Source organism: Diplotaxodon limnothrissa, linkage group LG17 (assembly GCF_057381915.1).
Source record: "Diplotaxodon limnothrissa isolate DT_005_m linkage group LG17, D_limnothrissa_male_GT1.1, whole genome shotgun sequence".
NCBI lineage: Eukaryota > Metazoa > Chordata > Actinopteri > Cichliformes > Cichlidae > Diplotaxodon > Diplotaxodon limnothrissa.
Window position 1 is genome coordinate 6,346,847 of NC_140612.1, and position 20,942 is coordinate 6,367,788.

The 20,942-nt window shown below is 41.5% G+C and overlaps 1 protein-coding gene across 1 annotated transcript in view; it reads right to left on the reverse strand.

Annotated features, from left to right (window-relative positions):
- raver2 (ribonucleoprotein, PTB-binding 2) overlaps positions 1–20,942 on the reverse strand; it is a 98,227-nt gene that overhangs the window by 17,239 nt on the left and 60,046 nt on the right. Inside the window, exons 4-5 of the mRNA XM_085375846.1 lie at positions 19,934–20,098; positions 4,627–4,818 (exon numbers count right to left, since the gene is read on the reverse strand). Of these exons, the coding sequence (XP_085231972.1) occupies positions 4,627–4,818; positions 19,934–20,098 (357 nt within the window). The remainder of the gene's footprint in view (positions 1–4,626; positions 4,819–19,933; positions 20,099–20,942) is intronic.

The following is a 20,942-nucleotide window of genomic DNA, read 5'->3' on the forward strand; positions in this document are numbered from 1 at the left end:
CCCCAGAGACAATCCAGCACATAACAGCAGGGTGCAAGATGCTAGCAGGCAAGGCATACATGGAACGCCATAACCAAGTGGCCGGCATAGTGTACAGGAACATCTGTGCCGAGTATAACCTGGAAGTCCCGAGGTCAAAATGGGAGATGCCCCCAAGGGTGGTGGAGAATGACCGAGCTAAGATCCTGTGGGACTTCCAGATACAGACGGACAAAATGGTGGTGGCTAACCAACCGGACATAGTGGTGGTAGACAAACAGAAGAAGACGGCCGTAGTGATCGATGTAGCGGTTCCGAATGACAGCAATATCAGGAAGAAGGAACACGAGAAGCTGGAGAAATACCAAGGGCTCAGAGAAGAGCTGGAGAGGATGTGGAGGGTGAAGGTAACGGTGGTCCCCGTGGTAATCGGAGCACTAGGTGCGGTGACTCCCAAGCTAGGCGAGTGGCTCCAGCAGATCCCGGGAATAACATCGGAGATCTCTGTCCAGAAGAGCGCAGTCCTGGGAACAGCTAAGATACTGCGCAGGACCCTCAAGCTCCCAGGCCTCTGGTAGAGGACCCGAGCTTGAAGGATAAACCGCCCGCAGGGGCGTGCTGGGTGTTTTTTTTTTTTTTATACACACACACACACACATATACACATACACATATACACACATATATATATTTGTATAAAACCTAACCCAAGTGCATTTTAGAACATGTTTAATTAAAGCTGAGCTTATCTCACACACAACACTTCTCAGAGTCGTTTTAAAATCTTGTTTTCTTTCCTATTGCCAATAAAGCTTCTATTTAATTTGACATTAAGCTACATTTCCTGGATCTGAACAGTTCTCTGCTGACTTGCATTTAATCAAAGGAGTTACTGTAAGGCACATTACCCCAAATAAGAATTCAATTACTCATTATGCTGAGGAAATTTCATTCAACAGACTCAAATGAAATCCTATTGAATTAGACTGCGTCAAATCGAATGGAGCTGCCCATGCTCTGGTAGATCCTCCTCAGCTCTGACAGTGTGGCGGCAGTACGCGCTCGCCGCCCTACAGACACGGCTATTTAAAACAACATTAGCAAGGATGGTGATGTTTCCTCTTCGCCTGCCCCGAGCTACAGCCTGACTTGAGCACAAGTCAACGTTGTTTCCTCTCTGTCGCATCCCGGAGCCGAGAGCTTTACTGACGGGGATGGGCTGCGTTTGACTCCGTCCTGTCAGCAAGTAAGGAAGAGGAGAGTCTAGTGCACACGTACACTATGTGTATTCGAATGTTCCGGTGAGGAAAACTATTGTTTGTGTGTGCGCGCGCGTATGTGTTGAACAAGGCCAGTCATAGCTGACAGCGTCTTTCAAGGGAAGAGAAGGAGGAGGAGGAGGAGAGCTCTCTCATTTCTTTTCTTTCTGCTGGAGAAAATGTCAGCATGCATCAGTCTGTTTGGCTACTGGCACAAAATCCAGCCACACACCCACACACTATAACACACACACAGACATGCCAGGGAGGTAAGGAAGCCGCGAAGAAGGGAAAGCGAGAAGTATCGTGTAAGGGGAAAAAAGGACGAAGGGAGAAGAAAGGAGGGAGGGAGGAGGCCAACTGGTCCTCAGCGTTCACACTCACACTCGCATCACACTAACTGGAGAAATGAGAGAATCGCCTCAGACAACTGTAGACAGGAGCAGGTCTCGAGCTCTTTCTGAAGATCTGATGTTGCTTTTACCAGCTGCTCACATTCACTGCAATAATGCTGAAGGGGCCTCGGGGCACTAATGTAACCTCACAGTCCTCACAGGATCTCTTTCTGTCTTACCTCTTTTTTTCTTCCCCTTTTTCTGGTCTCCTCCTCAAATCCCCCCCCCCCCCCTCTTTTTGTTTCTTTTACCAATTGCATGTCTTCCTTCCTCCTCAATCGCCCCTGTTAATTTATTCAAAAACACATTTTCCAGCCCATCCGTCACAGCTATAACCTCTTTACGTGCATCTGATAATTCACGCTCTGCAACAGCTGTGATGCCATCAGAGAAAGAGAGACTACAGCTTTTAGCTAAAGTGGAAATTTAGCACTTATAACAGCTCGATAAGGGCGATCCAAAGTATAGAGGACACCTGCGGACAGCTTGTTGTTGCGCATCCAAGTTGCAAATAAATATTAATATCATTCAGAGACATAAAAAGATCAATAGATGAAATCTTGATGGAATCTTGAATTACACAAAATATATTCATGAAAACCTACGTGACATACTTCAAACTTCAAATACTGTAAAATGAAAAATCTTTAAGATGCTATTTCCCGACGAGTGCTATTTTACATCTTGTCCCATCATTCCTGTATTTTAAAACGTGATTACGGCTCCTCTGAGAACACTGATGAAAGCCCTGAAAACTCATCTCTCTTCATCAAAGTGACATATGTAGACGTTCAGCCTATGACAACGATCCCTCCAGGTCTTCAGCATGAGCCGCCATTAGTAGGTGCGAATCTGTGAAAATTGCTCCTCACCTCCAGCTCCACCAACGCATCCAACGCCCACCCGCAGCGAAGGCGGTAGCTGCTCACCTTCTATACAAATGTAGGTTTGATGTATTCTGATAACAATAATTATTCTCAAACCTGAGAAAAGAGAAAAGAGAGAACCACCTACAAGCTGACATACGAGGTAGTGACGCGTTTCATTTATCACTCTCTACTACACAGGAAACACATAAACAGATATAAAATATCATCAGTGTTTGTCTTAATGACATTATCAAGAATAATTATGTGTTGCTAATGCTGGATAATCCTTGCTCTTGATTGCAAGCTAGCAGGATACTAACCTGACTGAGGTTTGTTACATACGAAACTCTCTGAATCAAGTGATTCTGACGCAGTCATTGCTGCACTGCATGTGAAAAACAGTCAGTCACGGTGGTGACTGCTTATTTCATTCACGATATGTCTACTAGCATGAAATAAACACCATCTGGACCGCTCTTTAAGTAGCCATTAACCGCTTCCCTTCTCTGTCCCTAGATTCCTTCCATACCCACGTACACACAAACCTGTCAGGACTCAGTAGCTGTAGTAAATCGAGGTACCCACAGGGATTAGCAGGGACTCCTCCTTTTGGGAACTCTCACTTCTCACTTACTCTCACTCGCTGTATTTACATGCCGTGTGCGGGTTCGCTGGGTGCATCTGTTTGAATGGGTGCACGTATGAGTGTCATAGTGTGTCACTAGCTTGTGGTTTGGTTTATTTCAGGCTGCGGGAGACAGCGGAGGAGCCCAATCAGTCTATAGAACTATAATTATCATGCTACCACAGCTCTGTGTAGGAGGGGTATCACAGCTACAAAGACCTTCTCGGCTAGAGGGTGTTCGTGCATGTGCTCCACGTCAAACCTCGGTGTTTCTCAGCAGCGGATGTGCAAGAACCACCCGGCACTGGCATCACAATTAGATGGAAAAGTAGCTGTGAGCATATCCGCTCTTTTTTTGTTGTTTTTCCATGAGAAGTCCAGTGTGTCAGTGTTGTAGCATGTGGTCCTCTACGTATGAGGGAATGCTACAAAAATGAGACTACTGTGACATAACGTTTTAAAATTTGAAAGTAATATTAGGATTTATGATAGGAAATAGCAAAGGGAATGTTTCAATTCATTTACAGTGACGGTGGGTTTGGAGGTTTAGGGGGTGTGGTAAGCTGATGATGGTCCAAATACAGCCAAGCAACATGGTAGAAATATTGATTCCTGGATGTGTCTGGAATCAGCTTTAACAGTAACTAAGATTTCTGCTACTGCCGGACTTGAGCTGCGGAGAGACGAGAGTCAAATCAGCGAATCGGATGATGAAATTCAAATGCATCGCACCTCAACGGTCCACCTGTGTCAGCTAAGTGGCAGTTAGTTGCCATGGTGACAGCATGTTATGTAACTATAACCAAGTGTCAAAAAGTGATGTGAACTGAGTTTGGCACTTGTTTTTCAAAACAGCTTATAATTCCACCTGGTTTAAAATCCCAGAGAGCCCTGATAACTTGCTCTATGCAGTAGAAAGAAAAAAAAAATAAAGATTTTTCCTTTAATTTGGTGATAAAAACCATGCCCGTAGATTAATAATTGTGGGCTCAGCAGCAGGTTAGAGATGGAAAAAATGTCAGAGAAATTTTCCAGCTTCTGTAGGTTAATTTGTTCACTTTAGCTCTGCACACTTCAAATGGCGTGAAAAAACCGAAAGCTCGCATTTTGCAAATCAGCCGGTCGTTTTGTGTTTAAATTGTGTTTTTATGTGGGGGCTGGGTGAAAACCTTTGCACATTTTTATGTGGAAGATATAACTGTGACATACTGACATATCCACACTAATAAATTGTGATTCATCTCTCATCGATTCTTCAAGTCTGTAATAAATACAGTACGGCTGGGGTTTATTCTAAATAACACTTTGGGCGGGTATATTACATTAAAACTGGTGGCTAGTGAACTGTTAAGATTGCTACTAAACCAATGCTGCCGCTAATATTAGCCTCTTCTTGCGTTAACAGAAGGCAACATTAAATGCCGTGTACTGCCGTCTGCGCTCTCTTCAGTACACTCTGTGATGCGTCTGTGATGCTGCTTTCTCCGTAATATACTCACCATACCCTGGGCAGCAATGAGTGCAGCCAAGGTGCTTCTCCCTGAGGTGCCAGGGGTACAGAGTGACAGACGGACCTCCTGTCCTCCCACCAGAGTTCGGTCCATCTCTATCAGCACAGCTTCTGCCTGCTCGGCGCTCTCATATTCCACCACGCCAAACCCTCGCACTGGACTGCCCTCATCCTGAGCAAGCTAGAAGAAACATGCATAAAAAGACAAAGCATTTATTCAGTAAGTCATTCTTTTAGATTTTTCTTCTGTGGCTGGGCACAGAAATGTGGGCTCTAATGTGAAAAATTATTTGAATTTCTTTTTTCCTCGTGTTTGATTCTTCATCTAAATTCCTAGTTGGCCGGGGAACCGGCAACGTCAAGACATTGGTATTGATCACATCCCACAAATTGTATAAACATGATGAATTGAGCTAATTTGTGCTTAAGGAGATCTGAAAAATCCCTATTGACACTTGTAAATGTGGAGCACTACAAAAACCAAAAGAAAAAAAGAAAAGAAAAAGAAAACAACTCGTATCTCGTGTTTTATTTTAGCTTCTTTTTTTTCTTTTCTTTTTTTTTACATGTCTTACTGGGGCAGAGTAGTCTTCTTATGCTCCCACTTATTACAAGGATTGCATTCATGCCATTATCAGATTTGTGCCTGATAATGGCATGCCTTTTGCAGATGCTCACCTGCTGGAGTGTCTGATTAAAAGCAGGCGCACTCCTGTCATGTTTGTTGTTCCTGTTAGTTCACAGGAATGCTCCAAATCTACTTAACAGGCTTTCACTAATATACAGTACACCTTTCCACTTCCAGGCATGCCACATTAGCTGTAAGATGTTAGAACTGTCTGCTCACTGGTGGGTTCAAAACATATGGAATAACCTGTCCTGGTTAAATGCACCCAGCAGGCTGGAGCGAGTTCCTTCAGGAGAAAGTGGGTCGAGTGATATAAGGGAGAAATGCCACCAGTAGCAAGAGCAATAGTCCAGCATAAAACCCAACATCAACTTCTGAAAACAACGTAAGTTCTGACACTACAAACTAACGTCATCAGCCCTTCAGACTTCAGCAATTATCTGTAGGAATAAAAAATTAATACGCCACCACTGCAGCATTATCGCCAAGAGCTGTTTAATGAAGTAAATGTATTTTAAAGTGGATTTTTTTTTTCAGTACGCAAAAGAAAATTTACTGACTTCTTATCAGCCAGTATCAGCTGCTTACTGCTTGATAGGTGTGCCCCCCTCCCCCTCACCAGAGACCTAAAAATACTTGCATTTACTATCTTTTAATAAATCATCGGGGCAAACAAAGGAGGTCAGACACGTTTTTATATCTGCACGTTCTCGGCACCATCTAGGAATAGCAATATCATTCATCTAGAAGACTGATTGGCAAAACACAATCTTCTCCAGTGGCAGTTATCTGTGCAGCCCAAGCTACCGTCATGATGCACTTTGACTAAGAAAATGAGAAGCCAGCATGAGAGGCTGCAAAGACTGCAAAGTTATCCGAATCCTAATCCGCCCAATGTTTTCAGAGAGTTTTAGACTAACAAATGCACAAATTCATGCATGTATGGGTTTTTTTCTGTGCATGACTGACAGACAGGGAAGTGACAGATAACAGTGGAGTGGAGGTAGAAGTGCTTCTCTCAGCTTCTTTTGTCAAAAAGGATAGATAAAGAAATGACATGATGTAAAAGATACATCCTTTTGCTCTTCCTACACCGCTTCAGGGATGTGCACATAGATAGAGATACACACAAACACAACCTAACATAGTGTCTGTGGAAAAGACAGCTCCAAACTACAATAATCTCCTACTTAGGAGCCGGATCGAATAATGGGCCTTTTTCAGCATATAAACTTGACAGAGCATTATTATCATACATTTATGGTCAGCAGTCAATAAAGACATGTCTCAGCGCTAGAGTGTCCTGCTGATAAAGACTGACTTCTCTGTCAAGAAGGCTGAGTCATTTCCATCTTCTGAGCTCAAGCTAAATAATGCAGGCAGGCTAATAGCTTATAGCTAATGGACTTTATCGGATAATGACTATGTCCACAAAGTAATGGCTTGTGGTTAAAACATACCACTTAACGTATTGTTAGCACTGGTTCGATTCATATGAAATACAGCAGGAATAAAAAGGACAGGAACTCAATTTAACTTCTCTCACATTTTAAAGGATGTGTGATCTGTTAGAGACCATTTGAAGGTTTGGTTTGCTAATACTTGCATCATCGCTGCTAAAGGTGCACAATTAGACACCAAAAAGGCAGTTTTCAAATAAATTCATCTTCATTCCAGACACGCACAAACAAAGAGAATTTCGTGGCACTGTTGGAAGTTAAATGCAGCGTTACTTGTAGTGTCTACAGAATATAAACAGCTGTGTTAAAAAAAAATCTGCATATTCATAGACTCTGGATATTTCAGCCAAAGAGAAAAGCATATATAATTTCAGGAAGCTGCAACTATATAAATGAACACTTTTATGAGAAACCCTTATCTGATTTCTTATATTAATTTCCATATGGTGAAAGGAAGGTGCACTTTTGCATTCATTCGGTACATATTGTGTGGTTTGCTCCCGCTGAAATGCAGCATTTGTGATAGACTCTGGCCACATCTCCCCACTACTTTAAGCTGCAACCAAGTGATCAGCCAAAACATTACTGACCTTTTTACTCTGAAAAGTAAAGAAGGGGAAAATTGTGCAAAACAAAGCTGAAGAGCTATATTTGTGGTTCTCTTTGCACACAAGGTCGCATAAGAGCGCGTCAGTCATGGAGGCTTTTATATCAATCAACACAGTCTGTATCGCACAGGCCAAATGTATTTTGAAAGGTGCAGACGCTGTGAAATACCAATCATGTAGCAAGCAAAACAGCAGACCAATGTGAATACTGGTCCTTAGCCATAGCGTGAGATTTGTCGTGTTAATTGTGGATTAACGTTATTTTGTAGCGACTTTTATAGTACATCAGCACAATGTTGTTAATGAGTGAAGTCAGCTTTGGTTTCTTTTGAGAAAGTAGCATAACTGTGAGGTTGGAGTAATTTCTATGGAAGGATGTAATCTGTGGGCATCTTTCTCACCCTCAACCGGTTGCAGCAGATGGCTGCTCCTCCCTGATCCTGGTTCTACCAGGTTTCTTCCTGTTAAAAAAGGGAGTTTCTTCTTTTCATTGTCACCAAGTGCTTTTGGGGGTTTTCTCTCTATCCAGCTTTGTCACATCAGCATCAGTCTTCTTGGAATTTTTATTTTTTGAATCTCTACTGGAAGCAGTTCTAGATGTGACACCATCACAACACTGGTGGAAAAGCCCTGGCTACTCTCTTATAATGTTGCAATAAACTCTGATCTTGAGGGTATGAAAGTCAATAAATCCAAAGTCCAAGTGACAAATTTCTAATGTGAGAGCAATGAAAAAGTCCTTCAGGGTTAAACAAAGCAGAACGGGACAGAACAACAGAGACATTAATATGAATAATGATCAACAATCAGGCAGCAACAGCAGCGTGGAGCAGCAGGTGGTTTTAGTGATACATGTTTGAAGGTAATACTTTCCATGAATTTGCTGCCTGAAATAATGCAATATTAAATACAAGCAGAGCTGGAAGAAAACAAGGAAGGAGGATGATCAACAGAAAATTAGCACCTATAATTTCAACTCATTTGGATGCTCATTGATTCAATGTTTCTCAACCAAATGTACCAGACATTTACTGCTTTGTACATTTGGATTCGTAGGTTTTCAGCTTGAAATTCTTAGAAACTGGATGTCTGTTTATTTATTTTTTTTTTTTTGGGGGGGGGGGGGGGGGGGGGGGGGGTTAGTATTTTCTGACATTTTAAGGTAAACCATTGTTTGAATACTGAAGAAATACATTATTCAGCCTATTTCACCTTCCAGGGCTAATAAAAGGAAAGCCGTTCAGAAAGTTGAGTTAAACATTAGGAAGACATCTTCAGCAATAAATTAAAAATAAAATACAATCAATTCAATTAAATGCAGCTTTTGCTAATGTTTTACCACTGTTCGCCAAGAGGTGAAGATGTCTGAGTTTTCTCAAGTCGCAGTTTTGACCTCTAAGGGCCAGCATATGAATCGAAGTACATGACTAAGGTCTACACAGAAAAAACCCCCAATATGAATAAGTCTTCTGATGCCTCCACATACAGCATAAAATCAGGGAGGGTATAAGAATTCATACACAAAGGCTTTCACATGAAATGTGAGCAAATCAGAAACTTGATTATTTATTTTCAACTGCTGCAAACAGCTAAGGCATCAGCTAAACTCAGAAGAGTTTCAAACTCTGCGTTTACATTGCACATATGTACATTCAGTACTGTGCAAACGTTTTAGGCAGGTGTAAAAGAAAAAATGCTGTTTACAAAGAATGCTTTCAGAAATATAAATGGTTGTTTATTGGCCCCAAACGTATTCTGCAGCAGGACAACGACCAAAACATACAGCCAAAGTCATCAGAAGTACTGGAAGTGATGTTATGGCCCCATAGAGCACTGATCTCAACATCATCGAGTGTGTCTGGGATTACATGAAGAGACAGAAGGATTTGAGGAAGCGTACATCCGCAGAAGATCTGTGGTTAGTTCTCCAAGATGTTTGGAACAACCTACCAGCCAAGTTCCTTTGTTGTTGTCGTGTACCCAGAAGAAGAACTGATGCTGTTTTGAAGGCAAAGGTTGGTCACACCAAATATTGAATGATTTAGATTCATTCACTGCATGTTGTTGAAATAATTAACACTTCCATTTTTGTGCTGTATGTGAGTAGTTTATGAAATGATTCAATTTTTTCTTTCCTTTCTCTTTGTTGTAAAAATAAAGGAATTTTGAATCAGTGGAAAGCAAACGCATTTGTACTTTTTCAGCACGAACACTGACGCCTGTTAGCTTCAACACTCAATCAAGTGGCCCCTCCACTTCCTCCCACCTCTCATTCGTCTGCTGTTCCCTCCAGCCTGAACAGGGGGATGGAGAGATGGATGGTTGAATGAATGCAGGGAACACGAGAGGAATATGCACGTATGTGTGGAGGAGTAGGTCGATAGGCTATTATCATCAGCATATATTAAGCAAACTCCATGGAAATGACCGGAACCACTTTACCACTTGAGATATGGATGGATGGATGGGGGAGAGAGAGTGGGAGTGAGGAGGGAAAAGAAAGAAAGTAAGTGGCGGAGGAAGGGGACATAAAAGTGAGGCAGAAAACATCAGTGATTGATTAAGTGACTGATGGTTGAAGAGAATGAGGGGGGGGTGGGCTGACAGAGAATATGAGCCAGAAAAGACAGGAAGAAAAACACATAAAAACTTGCTAACCATTATTTTTGTGTGGACACACACACACAAACACACACACACAGATGCGCACGCGCGCACACACACACACACACACACACACACACGGGTATTCATAGCTTGTGAATCTAATTCAGCGGCCCCTTTTTGCGCCACAGACCAGTTTATGTCCCCCAATATTTTCACGGACCAGCCTTTAAGGTGTCGTGGATAAATACAGCAAAATAAAACCAGTACCGGTACCAAAAAAAGATTTATTCATAACACACGGGAAGAGACACTGGGAAACTGAGTTAACGATAAAAACCGATAAAAACCCTGAAAACTATAAATTTCACACCCGAGCCTCAACTCTCACGGCCCGGTACCAAATGACTCACGGACCGGCCCGGGGGTTGGGGACCGCCGATCTAATTGACATAATGCTTTCTCTAGCCCTTACCTAACCATAACCCAAATGTAACCCTGATACTAAAGCCACATTTTGAGTCTTAAAAATGCCTTCAAACTCATGGGGACCAGGATTTTGGTCCCCATGAGGTGTGTTGATCCCCACAAGTATAGTAAACTTCCAATTTTTGGTCCCCACAATGATATGAATACACACTCTCACACACACACACGAGTGGAAGTGGGTAAACTGTGAAACAAACATTATATATCAAATTGGATTCTGTGAAAATGGCATTCAGACTGTCATCAACTTGTGTTTGTGAGCGCGTTCGTGAGCAAGGATGCAAAGACTGAGTGAGCTTCTCCCTTAATTTTTTTTCTCCGACTGCACTCACACAACAGAAGACTGGAATATATAAAACATTCAATCATTATTTGAATCTGCACAATTATGCAAATTTAAAATGGGCTTGTGCATACTGTATCTGAGCCTTGTGGATGCCAGTTGTCATTTAGCTCTCTTTCTCTCTCTGTTTCCATGTGTACAGTCTCTTTAAAAACCCAACACCCCTCCAACAAAGACCATAATTTCTGGATCATGGTTTGAAGATTGAAATGTCCTCTTACTGCAGGAGTGTTCACATTAAGACTACTGTACAGAGAAAGACAAAAAACAAAAATATTTCTGATCTAATGTCAAGTTTCCCAGATTTTCCTTCAAAATTATGCTTTAAATGCCTTTGGATGATTAAAAAAAACCCAAAACAGATTTAAGATGGAAATCAGAAACTGTTTGCATTGCAATGATCCTTTTTTCTGTTTTTTTCCTATCACGTGTGGCTCTACCTTGTCCTCAAGGCAGACTTTGAGAACATTAAAGAGTAATTATATGAGCAAATTTAGCACTTCGTGCTTCATCCTCCAAATTATTCTTGATGCAAATCAAAAACAGATTGGCCCAGAAGAAACTCCTTCTCCTGCAATATGCAATTACCCTGTACCAGTCTAATTAGCACATTTTTTTCCACACGTTGGCCAATAGGTAGTTATGTTTGAATAACAGATTACGCTAACCCACTGCACAAACTCAAGTCCAGGGAAAATATGGATTTTTGACTAAAAGCACAGTTTTCTTTGAGCGGTGCATAAAAGCCAAACTGTGATGCATAAGCCTTCAAATTTCACTTGCATGCAATACGCTTAGAGTTTTCATCTTTATGTGTCGGAAATCATCATCACTGCATGCACTGACATGTTTGTTTTGATGCTGTTTAATCAGAAAATGAGGCATACTCTCACCAGTCACTTTATTCGGTGACCCGGTTCAAGTGCTTAATACAAATATCTAATCAGCCAATCACATGATCTTTCTTTTAAGCCACACATTGGAAATCTTATAAAAAACATTCAGATTAAAAGTAAGGTGTGAAAAAACAATTTGTTGCTGCCACCTTCTTACATCACATTGATTATGGTGACATTATTTGAGGTATTTTCTTACAATGCTCCTTATACTTGGAACAAATTACAACAGGATTTGAAGCTGTGCAGCTTAACTGAACTGAAGGGCTTTAAACCAATTTTAAGGACAACAGAGAAAGCATCATTGGATGTCTGTTCATGTTCTTGTGGTATTGTTACTGTCTTTTATTTTATTTTCAGGTGCAATTTTTTTGTATGAATTGTAACAACTACAGTATGTTTTAACATGTTGTCATTTTGTATGGATATTTAAAACGGGTCGCTCTTAAAAATGAGACCTCGTGTCTCAATGAGATTTACCTGTATAAATAAAGGTGAAAATAAAAAACATGAGAGAAACTGAATTAGGCATATAGGTGCACTCAAGATGACCTGCGTGGAAGTTGATGTCAGACAGGCTGGTCTGAGTATCTCAGAAACAGCTGATCTACTCTCACACAACTATCTATAGGGGGGAAAAAGAAAAAAGAAAGAAATAGGAAAACACTGGAGTGAACAGCCGTTCTCTGGGTAAAAATGCCTTGTAGATGCCAGAAGTGAGAGGAGAATGCCCAACAGATGGTTTTGAGCGAACAAAAAGGTAACAGTAAATCAAAAACCCCTCAGTACAACTAAGTTATGCAGAAGAGCATCTTTGAACCCACAACTGAACCTTGAAGCAGATGGGTTACAGCAGCAGAAGCCACACCAGTTGCCCTCATGTCAGTAACTGTAAGAACAGGGATGGGATTACGGAAAATGAACATCAGAAGACGGGAAACCCGTTGTCTGGTGTGATGATTCTTGTTTTCTGCTATCAGATCCAGAGAGTAGGGTTAACATAACATGAAAGCATGGTTCCAACCTAGCCTTATATCAAGGCTAGTAGCAGTGGTGTAATGATGTGGGAGATAACTTTCGTAGCACACTTTGGGCCCTTTAGTATGAATTGAGCATGGTTTGCATTTCACAGCCTACCTGAGTCTTGCTGACCATGTGACCATATGAGCAGTCTTCTGACGGCTGCTACCAGCAGGACAACGTACCACGTCAAAGCTCACGTCATCTCACACTGGTTCACTATACTCAAGTGGCCTCCACAGTTACTAGACCTGCAGTGGAGCACCTTTGGGATGTGGTGGAACAGGACATGTGTGCAAAGAATTAAGGTAGTTCTCAAGGCAAAAGGAGGTACAGCCTACAACTAGTAAGGCACACTAATAATGGGACTGTAAGTGTATATTTAAACTACTACGCAACATACAACATATTCATGCGAAAAAAAGACACCATGTCTAAGCGAAACGATAAAAGGAATATAAATGCAATATGGCTGAAAATCACACTTACAGCATTTTGTTACATGAAGCACTCTCGTCTTATACTCAAACATTCCTTACTAGCCAGGGTTTTGACAGCATAATCAGGCATCTATGCTAAATGAGTCAAGCCAAAGTGCTGTGGCACTTGAGGCAACTTCAGTTTCAGCATAATTAACAGCAGCTGATGACTCTTTTTTTTTTTTAACTTGTTCAGTACGACAGCAAATTTTCACAAAGATATGAAGCACTAAAGGCTGAGTTTTCAAGTGGGAATCTACATGTAAAGGGATGCTGCTGATTGAGAACAGCATTTTCCATCATGACATGTTGGATTTTATTTGTTCTTGTTATTTGTTACAGATCTTCAGTTGTATTATTGGTGCTTTGTGTATAATAAGGTCCATTACAAAAAACACTCACTTCTAACCTAAAAAACTCTTCATGCACCTTAAATAACATATCCAACAGGAACAGAAAGTTCGTCCATAGTCAGCACGCCAAACTGAAAAACAAAATGTTGGGGGACCCAAACTGCCCTCTTGTTGCTACACATTGACACTTACGACAGACATGGCACATGTTGTGAATGTGAGCGATTTATGATTGATTGTTAACAAACACGTAGTCTGTTATGTGTTGTGACCAAGTCATGACACACATCTTTGACTCAACAGATCTCTAAAACTTATTTGGATGTACACAGATGTAATGCTTTGGTGCTTCCATGCTGATGGTTTTGTATTTTTATTCTGTTCTTAATGTTAAGCGCTTTGCTCAGCACTTGCTTTATAAAAGAGTTGACTTGGCTGGCAGCTCTGCATTGAAGAAGCCTAGAGTGCAGAGAGTTCTGGCAGGAAATTCTTGCTCACTCATGTCTGTATCTCAACTTGCTGTGCTAAACTTTTCAGTTTTATTTAATTTCATTATATGATGCCAGTTGAAAACTGGTTCATCATTATTCTTACTTTTTCAAGTCATCTGCTGCGTTTTTTCTTATTTGTCTAAACTTTTTTCCACTGTATTTACTGATATGTTGCATTACTAATATCTTACTGATTTTTCTTTATTGACTTTTCAGATCATCAACAGGGAATAATAAACAATCCACATCTGAGTGTGGTTATTTATATATCTATCAAGCGTCTGGTCAGGGTAATATATGGGTTTTGATTAGTCCATGTGATGTGACCATGTGACCAACAACATGTGATTCAAGACTACACTGCATTATTATCAGATGAAGAGCAGAAGTGCTTGAACTGTTTCATCTACCAAAATCAGAATCAGAATACTTTAATAATCTCTGAAGAAATGATGTGGTTACAGTTGCTCCAAGGCAACAACAGTAACAGACTGAACTAAATTAAATAATACAATATATCACAAAATATAAGAGATGGCTATAATATATACAAATAGCTCAATTATAATTATAAATGGGCAGCACGGTGGCACGGTGGTTAGCACTGTTGCCGCACAGCAAGAAGGTCCTGAGTTCAATTCCACCATTAGGCCGGGGTCTTTCTGTGTGGAGTTTGCATGTTCTCCCTGTGTTTGTGTGGGTTCCCTTTGAGTACTCTGGCTTCCTCCCACCATCCAAAGACAAGCAGTTAGTGGGGATAGGTTAATTGGTTAATCCAAATTGCCCATAGGTGTGAATGCTGGAGTGAATGTGAGCGAGAATGGTTGTCTGTCTCTGTGTGTTGGCCTTGTGATAGACCGGTGACCTGTCCAGAGTGTACCCCGCCTCTCGCCCTATGACAGCTGGAATAGGCTCCAGCGACCCTGAAAAGGATAAGTGGAAGCGAATGGATGGATGGATAATTATAAATATCCAGAAAAGATGCAACAAAGAGGTAAAACTACAGAATGAGAGCTGCTGATTTTCTCAAGGTAAAGACTCTTCACTATTTATGAGAGAAGACCAATCATTTCACCAATCCAAGAACTCCCTTTTAACAGGAAGAGACTTCCAGCACAAAATGACTCGTGGATGAGTAACCATCTGCTGTTTGGAGTTGGGGTTGAGTGAAAAGAGAAGGAAAAAAATCCCATTGCATTAACATGTGCCAATGGACTGCCTGGAATCTCAGTATCATCAGTACAACAGGAGAAACGGCAAATACGAATTTAAAGCGGATTCACTGAATTAATGCTGTCAAGCTCAATACTGCAAAGACACCTTAAAAACAATTTTTAAAAAAAGCAGTTGCATGTCTACTCTTAAATGATGTTACTATACATGTGACTGTGCATGTGTGTGCACGCATAGCTAGCAATCACTGTGTCCGACAGCTCTTGACCTCCAGTCGTGGTCCCCAGCAAAGCGATGCAGAATGCATCACTGGCAGGGCTCAGGCTCGGGGGAGCACCTGTCAGTTTGTCGGTGTGTGTTTGTGTGTGCGTGCGTGTGTGTGCGTGTGTGTGTGTGACACAGTTTAAATGGTCACGTCAGTTGTCGGAACAGAGTGATGAGGTCAGGACAGCCCTGTCACAGCTGTCTTTGAAGAGAGGTACATGGCCTATCACAGTGACAGCTTTAAGTGCAAATGTCTTTATGACGAGTGCTGGACAACAAAGGGAGAGGTGGAGTTAATCTAAGTAAGCCTCCATTAAAAAAAAAGGGGAAAAAAAGAACGCTTGTGGTGTACTTCTGCTAAATCGAATGATTTCACAGATTTATCGTCACCTTTGTGTGCAGCGGGAAGACGTCACTGAATGAGATCATCTTTTCAAATAAAACTTTGAAACACTGCGTTTCACCAAAGGGGGTCAATAATTGTGTCAAGAATCTTATGATTGTACTTGGAAAGATTAATTAGCTCTACAAAAGCAAGTGCCAGTGATTGAGAGAGTAAAAGAGTACATATTCAAAATCAGCTAAATTAGCTCTTTTTTTCTCCCCTGTTGTACTAAATAAGGCAACTGTCTGGCTCCCGACAGCAAAAGAAAACTCATTATTTTCATTTCCATTTTTCTGGTTGATTGTCAACAAAGTTGAAGGTGCCTTGGGGATTTTTCTTCTAAAAAACAAAAAAGAAAAAAAAGTTAAAAGTGGCCGAAAAGCACAAGAAGTGCTCATATCCATCCTCATAAAACACGTATCATGAAAGCTCAGATCCACGTTCACCGCTTTGCTGTTAACTTCTCGGCTTTTGTTCTGACATTGCTGCACATCACCACCATCTGTATCACTTATACACCACTGATAGTGCAGATTTTGCTTTTTTGTTTGTTTGGTTGGTTTTTTTTTTGGAGGGGGGGGGGTTAGGTTGGCACTAGTATGATGCTTTGCTGTGTCCGTACTCATCTAACACTGCTCTGAAGAAATTACTTTTTTGCAGCAATTTATTTCTGCACTGCTTTAAACCATCCATCCATCAATCTTAATCAAACCACTGGAAGTTATATCCTGACCTGAAAGAAAAATCAAAGGTCTTAAAACAGAACTTGTCCACTCTTTGAAAGACATTTTTATGTAACATTTGTTCTTTTTTTTTCTCCTGCCTATAAATGTGAGTATTCAACTTGCTCCTAGTCATCATTATTACATCAATAGTTGCATATATGCCACCAGTCGTCTTCCTTTGATTGGCATCATACGCCTCTTTGCTATTTCACCTCATCGCTCCACGTCTCGCTGTCCTTCTATTATGCCTGACACTGTCGGCTCTCCTCCTTCACTCCATCCTCTCTCTAATAGTTCTGGCATTCTTAGCGCCGTCCTCCTTTACTCCCATCCCTCCTTCCATTTCCAACCTGCCGTCCTTTCCTCTAATATGGTTGACATTCTTTACTTTCTCTTCCTTCCATTTCTCCTGGCTGACTCAAGCTAAAGTGCTGCCTGGAGGGCCCTTTCATGGGTAGCAGAATTATAACGCTCGGGGCCAAGGCCACAGATTAAGTGCACGCCGAACAAAGAAAAAGTGACATAAGGGCTGAGTTCTACTTATGTGCACAGAGGAGGAGGACGGTTTATGCAAGGTGAACTGGAGCTGCTGGCAGTGAGGCATTAGGGAATCATCTTAAACAAATAAATATGCAACAAACAAAATGACCAACTCAGAACAGCTCCTCTTCTATTCTGCAGACAGCACTGATCTCTGACCTGTACAGAAACACATTCAGTATATTGATATTATTAAGTATTAATATCTATGTTATCTCTCTCTTGTAGAGTCTCTCTTGGCTCTTGATGGAGGTGGTCGCATCTTTCTCTCTGTCCCTCCCTTTTATTTCCTGCTTGGCTTCTTTGTCCTTGTCTAGTCTTGTCTAACTCTTAGAGACTCTCTCAGTCTTGTTCTCTGTAAACAAGAAATTATGGATTTGATCAACTGGTCTCTTTTTCGCCCTAAACCAAACCCAAACAACCACTAATTACATGCAGCCTCACCTCACTAGCTGGAAGCTCCAGGGCGGAAGCAGGAACAACAAATTCTCCCAGATCACAAGACGGTGTATGACCCTATCCTCCTACTTCCTCGGACCGGACGGCTGTTGTGTACATCGGCTCTGTCCAATACCCCCTCCCCTGTCACAAGTCGCATGTTTTTTATGTTGTTATGTTGTAAGGTGTGAAGATTCATGTGCTTCATTGTGCTGAGGGTTTTTATTCTATTCTCAAACTGCTCTCCCATAAGGAGCTCAGTCTGGATGGAGTTCTTATTTTTCCCTCCTCTTCCCTCATGTATTTATGTATTTCATTGTTTTTTTACCATCATACATCTCTCTGACCTGTCTTACCAACGTCATGTTTGTGCAATGTATGTACGACGGTCGGAAGGGGTCCTATTTCAACTCTGTGTTCGTGTAACATTGCTAGTGACAATTAAACGGCTCAATCTCAATCAATTATGCTACGCAGTCAAACAGGGAAAACTGTGGTTGGAGACTGCAGCATGACCAAAATTATGGCGACCGTGTACATGCATACATGCAGTCTCCTGACAATAAACAGCGATACAGGTGAAAACTGCACATCTGTTGATGAAAAAGTCCCATTAACTACTTATATTCAGAGTTTAGCCAGACTGATCGCAATGTGCTGGCAATCTGTCCGCATTTATAGGTTGCCTACCACCAGGTGACCTGTGGAATCACATGGTGATTGAAAGTGGTCGCTCAGGTATTGGGGGTGTTGCAGGGCCAATCAGCTGCTCAGCTCACCTGTTTCCAAGTGGTTGCTGCGTGTGACATAATTGAATGGAATCACCGGGCAACCGCTGATATTTCTCAGTCAAACGGAGGTTGCCGTCCTATTTCTACTTTAGTGTGAATGAGCTATTATGCATAAGCAAGACTAGCTAGCTAGCAACGGGAGCCAAACTAGCTACAGAGATTCTACAACCTTACCATGGTACCACGCTAAAGGTTTTATCAGGCATGCAGCATGACTAAAGGCATGGCAATGTCTGTCAACCAGTGCATCATTTACTAAAATCTGGTAAAGAAACGCACAACCTAAGTATTGATTTTTCTTGTAACATCACTACCAGGAAGGCATCAGAGAACCAAACCTGCTTGGCATTCACAGCTAGGATTGTGAATGTGGAAAACATACCTGTTAAATGTTAAACAGTAACATCACTGCATCATTGCTGTGCCTCAGCAGACTATGACTAAACCACTAATATGACTGTAGACTGCCCGAATCCATTCACCACAGTCACTATAAGCAAAAAAGGATGAAATAAAAATGCCAGTCAGGTTGCAATTTCTATTCATGTGTGTTCTGACTCATATATCTCACAGTTCCTGAGGTTTAGAGTTGAATATCACAGTAAGGTGACCTTATGACCATAAATAAACAAATAAAAGAAAGAACTCTTGGGCGTTCCGATATCGCTTTTCAATATTGAAACAAAGATATTATCCATACAGACAAATGGCAAACACACAGGCCTAATACATGCCCATCTCTGCCATAAGGAAAGAGATATAATAAATACTATCATTAACATTACACTAGCAAATAATGGCATGCACATTTTTCATATTTCTGTACATGTTTTCTTTGCATCCTAATAGATGGTGCAGAGCATTTCATAAGCTCTTATCCTGAAATATTCTGGTGCATACATGGTGAAATGCAATAATACAACTGCTCTGAAGCACATAATGTACTGTACATAAAAAAATGCTGAACTATAGGTCAAAGCCTGCTGGCTTTGCAACAGTGAAGCAACATGAGCTAAACACCCACAAAGCATCATGGGACTAGGATGATGTGGGTGTATTGATTTCTATGTGGGAGTGGGGCAGAGGGGTGGAGCTAAAACTGGAAATGCAGTAGATGACAGATGCCGATTGTGTGAACTTTAAATGGGCATGTGGGGGAGGAGTGGATGTAATGGAGCAGGGCGAACGGTGCAAGTGAAAAAAAAGACAGATCAGAGTGGGATGGAAGGAGGGAGGGATGGAGTTGAGGGGTGGGGCCGGTATCACAGTTACCACACCTCACCATAGAGACGGTTGCTTAGTGATACGGCGAGGCTGACCAACACCGATGCTGACCGCTGAATTTTATGTCAGCACCTCTCACCTGGAGGTGTTCTTGTAATAAAGGTGTGTGTGTGAACCGAATGTTTCATATGTCATAATGAGATGAACATTCATGTGTAAAGTCCTTTCAGCTTCTGCACAATATTAAGCTCTGAGAAAAAAAATGGGGAGATATTGATTTCAAGCTCTGTTTACAACTGAGTTGTACTTGCTAAATCAGTCCATGATCAGCACTTTTACACTGAAACAGCAAAAATGAATAGTTTTCTGTGCACTGTGATCTCACCTGGCAGAAAACGGGTTTATACGTGTCGGAAAAGAGCTGGGTTAGCTCCTCAGAGTCACAGAGGTCCAGGGGCAGTCTGTCCACGCACAGACACTTGGAGTGCAGGTTTTCCTCCTGGCTCAGCTGGTTGACGTCCATCCACTGCACCATTAGCGAGCGATCCCCCTGCAACAAGCACCAGTGAGACGCAGAGTCAGACAGTAAGGCAACGCTAGGTCTACTTATTTGCCAAGCGCATTTGGTGACACTATACTGCAAAATAAAAATGTTTGTATTGTACTCAATTAGTCATGGTTACACTTTGTGGATTGTCCCTGTGCAGTTATCCCACAGAGAGTACAGCGCTATTTGTACATGTCTACTTTACTTTCAATTGGAAAAAAAAAAGAGTCTGTTTGTGTTTTTACAACACATTTCACCTGATTTGAAAAGCTGGGCTCCGTGAATATCTTTCCAGCTTTACAGCAGTCACAATATATGGCTCGCTTTTTTGTGTGTAATGTCTCGATCTCTGCTGTGTCTAGGAGTAAAAGGGGTGAAACACCAGCTCAGAGAGTAATCTAATTCATTCAGCATTTGACTGATCCGCCTGTCTGGACACTTGAAATCGGTAGCGGGTTGCCAGGTCGTGGTGAAGGTTGTACAGACTGTGTTTAACCGACAATCTAGCAACTTGGTAAGATTAGAAGAACTAACCAAACATAGGCATGCGTGCATTCCAATTATTCATTAAAAAAAAATTGGGAGGACACTAGAAAATGTTCTCAAAATACAGAAGAAACCCAGGAAAAACTGGCATGTTGGTGATTGCTTTAAGATCCTCAGCTGGCGTCACGGGCACTTGCTAAACTCTGCAAAGCTTTAATGCGAGATACAGTCTGCGCTCTTGCCGCTGTAAGTGCTGGTTTGAAAGCCTGTCAGCCCTTGAGCTCTACTTCCATTTGCAGATTCTGATTCACTTTTCACAAATGTGAGGTCATAGATTATTGTATGCAATAAACCGATTTTG